The sequence below is a fragment of the Leptonychotes weddellii genome, chromosome 2, assembly GCF_054177405.1.
Source record: "Leptonychotes weddellii isolate Sample4059 chromosome 2, ASM5417740v2, whole genome shotgun sequence".
Taxonomy (NCBI): Eukaryota; Metazoa; Chordata; class Mammalia; order Carnivora; family Phocidae; genus Leptonychotes; species Leptonychotes weddellii.
In genome coordinates, this window is record NC_138370.1 from 11,485,143 (window position 1) to 11,493,224 (window position 8,082).

At 48.7% G+C, this 8,082-nt stretch overlaps 1 protein-coding gene across 1 annotated transcript in view; it reads left to right on the forward strand.

The window, feature by feature from the left end:
• The window catches only part of WWC2 (WW and C2 domain containing 2), a 206,318-nt gene that overhangs the window by 153,508 nt on the left and 44,728 nt on the right, over nucleotides 1–8,082 (forward strand). Inside the window, exons 11-14 of the mRNA XM_081807339.1 lie at nucleotides 333–952; nucleotides 4,230–4,359; nucleotides 4,893–4,973; nucleotides 5,069–5,155. Of these exons, the coding sequence (XP_081663465.1) occupies nucleotides 333–952; nucleotides 4,230–4,359; nucleotides 4,893–4,973; nucleotides 5,069–5,155 (918 nt within the window). The remainder of the gene's footprint in view (nucleotides 1–332; nucleotides 953–4,229; nucleotides 4,360–4,892; nucleotides 4,974–5,068; nucleotides 5,156–8,082) is intronic.

Genomic DNA, 8,082 nt, shown 5'->3' on the forward strand with positions numbered 1-8,082 from the left:
CCGTATTATTAAGTTGCATACTTGCTGCTGGATATCTGTGCAGGTAGATTTATCAATAGGTACTCATCATTCTCTTTGTTTTGGTTTCTGCAAAAGGGACTCGATCTTTAGTCAGAATAGAATTGCTATGTGGAGAGCCAGGTTGAAAGTGTCCATGAGTCAACATGGCAGTAGGTGGTATAATAATAGCAGGTTCTTTTTCCTGCAGTCATTATGTTATTTGGCGCCACTGGGTTCCTTCCCTCCGGGGTCCGGAGGAGGAGGTGGCGGGCATCGTGCTTGGGTTTTCTGTACCATCCCAGTTTTCACAGCGAGTGCTCCTCTCCCCTTAGCCTCTCGGCCAGCACCCTGTCCATGTCGTCCGGGAGCAGCCTGGGCTCCCTGGCCTCCAGCCGGGGGTCTCTGAACACTTCCAGCAGAGGCTCGCTCAGCTCCCTCAGTTCCGGAGAGCTCTGTTACACCAGTCAGAGCGACCAGGTGGACACGGATTATCAGTGCAAACTGGACCTCCTTCTACAGGAGAAAGGCGGCTACATTCCTTCTGGACCCATCACCACCATCCACGAAAACGAAGTGGCCAAGTCCCCCAGGCAGCCTGGCCAGAGCAGTCCCTGTGGGGCGGCGGCTGCAGCCACAGGGCACACGCCCCCACGGACTGAGGCCCCCAAGTCTGTGACGTCCCTGTCCTCACGGTCCTCCCTCTCCTCCTTGTCCCCTCCCGGCTCTCCCTTGGTTCTAGAAGGCACGTTCCCCATGTCTGCTCACGATGTCCCTCTCCATCGGTTCACTGCTGACTTTGAAGACTGTGAATTGAGTAGCCATTTTGCAGACATCAGCCTCGGCGAGAGTCAGATCTTGCTGGATTCACATTCAGGAGGAGTGTCCCAGTCTCTCTCAGAGGATAAAGACCTCAGCGAATGTGCCCGGGAGCCGTTGTATGAAGGAACTGCAGGTGAGCGGAGACCTTTGCTTCTATCTGCTCCCTCTTAATTATTTTAAGAAGAATGGTGGGAGGGCTACTTTTTCCACAGAAACAACTGTGCTACCCACCCCCCCCTTCTCTCTGCGCTGCTTATTCATTTTGGCTTCATTGGAGAAGGAGTTTTTATTGATATACCTGGAAACTAGACCTTTTTTTCTTTATCAAATAAAAGTCGCCTTCCCTGCTTACTAGATTTAATCATGAAGTGTCTGTCTTCTTGTCCAGAAACCCTCTGGACGGTGGCAGCTGACTGGGGACATGTCTTGTGAACATACTTCATACTTCATACAAATAGATTCGGGCTCTGAAATAGCAAGGCAAAAGAAGAGGGCTTTCTTTTAAAAGTTGGCCTAAAACAGGTTAAAGCCAAGCCCATTAGCATACCAGCTAATTAGTACCAGGGCTCAGTGTTTAGATTGCTCAGGGAATTCTATACAAATACGATTTTTTGTTTCTTGCCAGACACTCCCTTTCTGCGCAGGGTGAACTTGGAGAAAGCCGGGTCCCATGTAGTAGTGGTACCCTGCCATCTTCTGGCCGCGTGACTAGCTGCACCCGGGGAAGTGTGCCCTCGACCAGGCTCTCACTGCTGCCGTTGCGTGCCCAGACACAAACAGAGGGCGGATTCCATTTTTGTTGTTGTTTTTTTTAGTATCTGTATCCCTCTGCGAGGCGGAAGCTTCCGCTGTAGTAGGAGTGGTTGTATAAAGAGCACAAGATGGTGCCCTTGCTGGCAGAGGACCGTAGTTGTGGTCTGAGGACGATGGTCTGTTTCGGAGCTAGCCAGAAACGAAATGTGAAATAAAAGCCCCAGGGCCGGTCCCCAGGAGCCCCGCTCAGATCTACGCACGTCACCGTGTGTCCACCACACAGAAGAGGCCAGGCCTCTTCACAAGTGTTTTCCTGCTGCTTTGAGAAACCTCCTTATTTTGTATCTCTGGTCCGGAGAATTCGGAGTCTTAACTGATTGGCCAGTTTCGATGTTTAAAAGAGAGAGAGAGACAAATCCATCCCGTGTGTGTGGTTTCCGATCCTGAAGACCGACACCCCAGCCTGGAGAGCCAGGAGACATTAGTGTGGTCTGTGTGGCTCCGCCCAGAAGGGGCCACAGCTCCAAGTGATGTGTCATCAAAATCCTCCACGGCAGAGAAAATGAGCAGAGGGGTGGTGTCTACTTAGCAGCTCCAGGTGAGCAGAAGCCAGCGGTCAGGCCTCCCTTCCGCCCCCAGCAAGGAGTGCAGTGTGTGGAGCCGAGCGATGCTCTCTGCCCCTGGAGCCAGCCAATCCTGCACCCTCACCTTGGTTCTAGCGAGCACGAGCACATTACCCCAGCTCTCAGCCTTGTTGTTTCTCAGCTGCAAAATGGGAACGACCGAGTCTCTACCTCACAGGGTCCTGGCAGGATCGATGCTGGAACACAGCGAAAGCCTCTAACCGTGCCTGGTGCTCTGCTCTCCGTTCATGTCGTTAGTATGACCATATGCGGATAATCCATACAGACGGTGCTAAGCCCGGGTCCTACCACGGACCACTGAAATTTATGAAAGTACAAAAGAAGAAGCAAGAGAAGAAACTGGAGTGTTTTCTCTGCCATGCTTCTGTGCTTTGGACTTGAAGGATCTTGAACATGTCAAAGCTGTTTTCATTCTTCGTGTATTGCGAGTGTTCTCCAGCGACCCCTTGTCAACGCTCAGTCAGTTTGGAGGGGCCGGTCAGTGGGCCCGGCTGCCAGAGGACGGGGACCCGCGCGAGAATCTCCCGGTGTCCGACCCCACCTGGGTCCGCGGGCTTCTTTGCCTGGCTCTCGCCTTGCTCCTGCCACTGGGTCTGCTATTGTGCCTGGGAAGTCGGCCCAGAGCCCGGTGTCGCCAGAGTTTCCAGGATAGAGCTTTTACCTTTCAAACGCATCTTGTACTAGACAGCTGCTATTAAAAAGTCACCCTAAAGGAATGATACCCGAGAGCTTTATTTGGAAAGAGTACTGAGTGCCATGTGAGAAAACAACTAAAAGCATATATTTAACCGTAAATACTAATCCTCTTCAGGTCAGATCACCAGCACTCGGTCCATTCGGGGGTGCCTGACCGCCACGTGGGGGGCGGGTGTCCCGGGGTCGTGACGCCGCTCGTCTCCCTCAGGATTCTGGAATCTTCCACAGGCAAAGTCGACTTTCTTTATGCACATCCCACTCTCCGGCCTCAGTCCCCGCTGGAGGACAGAGACCGCGTTGGAATGACTATGAAGTCCTTCCAGTCAGTCTCTGTCATTGTCAAAGTCAATTTCAGCCGCCGTGGATATTCCTGGGGGTAATCAATAAATCATGTCATCACCTTCACCCCTCACAAAGGGGGGTGGGCGGAGAGAGGCACTGCATCATCAAGGAAAAAGCATTCCCACTGCCAGAAATAAAAGGGAAAATGCAGCAATCAATCGGGTAATCTGAAGCCTTAAAACTTAAACATCTTAACAAGATGTAAAGTCACGACTCAGAAGGGGGGCGAAATGCATACCAATCCTGGTCCCCGCTCACTTGCTGGAGGATAAAAGAACTCCACAGGCTCGCAGCTTATTACCTAGGAACGCAGCTTTAAATGAATGCTCCTTGCTCACCGCAGGATGCAGTGTATGAATATGAGTTCGAGATAAAAGTTAAGTGGTCATTGGTGCTAAAGATTCAGTAGCACAAAGTTGTTTTTGTTTTTGTTTTCTAATGGTGTTAGCTGGTGAGGAATTCTGTAAGTCAAAGACTTTTTTTTCTTAACTTCTGTTAACGTGGTGGCACAGGAGATGTAGAATATGGTGTGTGCAGAGAAGGGGAGAGCAAAGGAGGCGGAAACCTTTCTTGCCATTGAGTAGTAGATGCTCTCTATTATACAAATATCTTTAATAGTTGAGGGACGCAGCTCGCTCCTTGCCTCCGAGCAGATGGTAACTGCAGTGAATCCCTGACAGAGAGAAGCAAGGGAGCGATGGGAATGTGTCATTTATCCCTTCCCTTCAAGTATTTCAGGACGGAGAGAAACCGTATTCTTTCTCAAATGATGACCAAAATAGCTGGCATCCCAGGGACCTCTGTCACGTCTTGGTGCCTTGAATCGGCCACATCTGTTGACTCCAGTAGTAACATCCACGATGCCCCAGATGCAAATACTTTGGGATTTCTCATAACCAAACCACGTGTGTATTTTTATACTTAACTTTTCCTAATAATAAATCCTAATTAGTACGCTCACTGTCCCGTCCCTAGATGTGGAAAAGTCATTACCAAAAAGAAGAGTAATCCACCTGCTCGGGGAGAAGACCGCCTGTGTGTCGGCTGCTGTGTCCGATGAGTCTGTGGCTGGAGACAGCGGGGTCTACGAAGCTTTCGTGAAACAGTAAGGACTCGCAGGAGCGCTTTTCGGTTACACCGTCTCTGCTCCTAGCCGTGGGAGGGCTCCAGCTTGTGAGCCTACTGCAGCCCTGAGTCCACTCTTTGCAGTGGAACGGCGGTAGGCTAATGCCTGAAAATTTCAGTATACCAAAAACATCCCATCTGACCCACTTGGAGGCTTAAAACTCAGGGAGAACGTTGGAGTTGCTAGTCACTACCCGTTTGGCACATGAATCTTCTCGTGTATATTTCTGAAAGCCTGGAATGTGTCTCGGGGTGTGGGGTACCCCAGGGAGGCTCAGGAAAGTCAGGCATCAGGAAGTCTGTACCTTAATGGCTCAGAGGCAGACTCCTCTTGAAAAGGTGAAGAAATATGTAAAAGAGTGAGTTTTCACTGGGGTCAGGTCCCCTGGGGGCTGGAGGAGTGCTGTTAATTCAGGTTTTCATTCAGAATCAATAAGTGGCAAAGAGTAACCATAACAGTCAGGACCCTGTTCGTAAACAGTTCACCTACGCCCCCTGTCGCCCTGTCCCTAGGCCTAGTGAAGTTGAAGATGTTCCCTACAGCGAAGGGGATGTCACCATCGTGGAGACAGCCCAGGTGCAGGTCGGCCTCAGGTAAGGGAACGCACATGGAGGGGCAGTTTTAGACTTCGGTGCAGGGACAGATGGCTTGTGCTCTTTCCCTGTTTCATCAGCTTCTCTTTTGACAGATACGATGCAAAAAGGTCAAGTTTCATGGTGATTTTAGCACAACTTCGAAATCTTCATGCCTTCTTGATACCTCACACTTCAAAAGTGTAAGTAAAAGTAGCAAAGGACAAATTGAAGTACTGAATATTGTTCACATATGATAAATTGTACATTGGAATTGAGCAGTTCATCCAGATGAACGTGGAAAAGACATAGCAGGGGTGATCAAGCCTCAATCCACAGTGGAGTAAACGAAAAGAAAAGGAGAATGTGCAAAAAGCATGTTAGATTTTGATCCTTATCCAACCAATTCATTATTAGGCTTAGGAACCAAGACTCTTTTAATCTCCCTTTTCAACCAGAAATTCTGTATTATGCTATGTTGGGGCCCGATTCTTTGAATTGAATTAAGATGTTTGCTGTTGCCTGATTATGCCTGCTGTTGGTTTGAAGTAAGTTTCTGATCTTTTACATGAAGCTGTCGTGATTAAATTTCATTTATCGGTACAACTTTGCCAAACACCGTATCATGCTGCACATAAGAGTATCATTCAGAGCATCAAGCATTCACTTCCCTGTGACCATTAATTTCTTAAAATCACTTCACTTTAAGTGATGTCATAATGCCATGTAGCCTGTTGCCTGGGACTCTCTCTCCTGACAGGTATCTCTAGCGGTCTTCACCACCATTCACACCCTCTGGAGTCAGACTTTTGGGGGCTCTCTTAAAGGCCTATGGCTAGAGACCACCAAAAAGAAGCCCGATTTCAACTTAGCACCTCTGACTTCAAAGCCAGCATCTCTGTGTGTAGCCCTGTGCTTAATAATATGTTCAATCTGCCAGTATAAGGGTTTGGAAATAAGAAAGAGCTATTGAGGGGTGGCCCCCAAGACTCTGTACCCAGTCAGGTGGATGTTTGCCTTAGTGATAGAGAATATTCCTCAATGAGAAGGACATTTAATAAAGTAAATGTGGGAGTTCTGGATGTTTTCCTTGTGGGTTTACTTTTTAGTTCATATCCGAATACTCTTAAGAATGGGATCTAATAGAAACTGGGTCTAAATAAAAATAGAGCTAGATGGAAATTATTCAGTAGACAGCAGAAGAAGAGAGCCAGTGGATGTCTGTGTATTGATGATCATCAAAGTTGGAGGGGAATAGGATTCCAGGAGGGGAGTGGGCTGCAAGATCTCCTGAAATCAAGGTGTGTGTATGGGGGGCGTCCGCATTAAACAGGGAGACCAGAAGGAGGGAAGGCTTACTGGGGAGTGTCTGTGTCACCCCAAAGAGCCTGCTTCCTGGAACTGAGATTAGGAAGGCCAGTCAGTAGTAGTACGCAGGGAAGACGGCCCTGATGATATTATTTGTGACTTCTCCGTACCAGTAAATAGGCTGAGATATTGGAGCATTGGCAACCTTTTTATTTCAGTATGACATATCTGGGAGAAGACCGCTCCAGGAGGGAGCGAACCTATGAACAGGGAGAGCCATCCCACTAGTCCAGGAGAAAACTACAGAAGTCCCCGAGAACACGCATCTTCTTTAATCTCGTGCCGTAAGGGCTCGGCAAATGTGCCGCTGCCAAGCCAATCGCGGGGCCTCTCACTTTCCTCCTGGGAAGCCACAAAGTGCCCCGAGGTAGGGTGACAGCCGGCACAGTTGAGGACCGATGGCAGTGAGTGCAGTGGGCTCTTCTGCCCCCAGCTCGTGGGCAGTTACTCATCTGCCTGGTCTGCACCTTCCTGAGATGTCTAGCGCCATGTTCTTAAGCCCCTACATAAAAGCCTTGGTCTACATAATGACACTGCCAAAAATGAAGTATCTTAAAATCGTTCTTTTTCTCCCCCCAACTTCAAATTTTACTTTCTGGTTATCAATTACACCAAACAGAGCTTGTGTCCCAGCTGGTTGGCTCCTGACTCAGTGTGGACAGACCCCACCTACAGCAGAATGAAAGGAAAAGCAGCCCTACCTTCTTTCCCCAGTGCCTTTGGCTCTTAACCATGTAAAACCGTTCTTCACGTGGAAACGTTCTGGGGCCGCAGAAGAGGTTAGGCCACTGGTACAGAGGAAAACTGAGGTCTGGAGAAGCAGAGAATTGCTTCCTCCATTGCAGCTCTGCAGTGTACTTCCCCTCCTGGCTTTCAAACGCAGATTTCTTCTGCCAAATCTCCAGCCTTAACAGCGGCAGCCCAAGGCTCCCTAGTCCCCTATGGCTGAATCTTCATAATCAGTTTTTATATTCTGATAGTTCCATAATTATACATATTGCATCATCAATTTTATATTCTGGTATAAAATACAGAAATAATAGGACATCCCTCAGTCCTGCCTGTGAATTTACAGTTTTCATAATTGGAGAAAGGCATCTTTTATTTATTTATTTGACAGAGAAAGACACAGCGAGAGAGGGAACACAAGCGGGGAGTGGGAGAGGGAGAAGCAGACTCCCTGCCGAGCAGGGAGCCCGATGCGGGACTCGATCCAGTGACTCCAGGATCATGACCTGAGCCGAAGGCAGTCGCTTAACCAACTGAGCCACCGAGGCGCCCGAAAGGCATCTTTTAGAATCGGAATTAGACCAGCGTGGAATTAGCGGGCGAGGGATTTAATGGGTGTTGTCTTTCTGGGATTTAAAAGAAAATACCTCATGCCGTTTCTAAGAATTGTGAATCCTCATGTAACGTGTGCTTAGAAAAATCACCTGAAAGTCGTATTAGAAGTTACTGGTTTTCTGTAAGTCTTCCTCTGAAATTTACAAAGCAATAAGCCTCTTAAGACAGTTTGTCCTTCCTGAAACTTCTGTGCTGCTCGACAGTAATACTTGTAAGTTTGCGGGCGCCTGGGTGGCTCAGTCGTTAAGCGTCTGCCTTCGGCTCAGGTCATGATCCCAGGGTCCTGGGATCGAGTCCCACATCGGGCTCCCTGCTCGGCGGGAAGCCTGCTTCTCCCTCTCCCACTCCCCCTGCTTGTGTTCCTGCTCTCGCTATCTCTCTCTCTGTCAAATAAATAAATAAAATCTTTAAAAAAAAA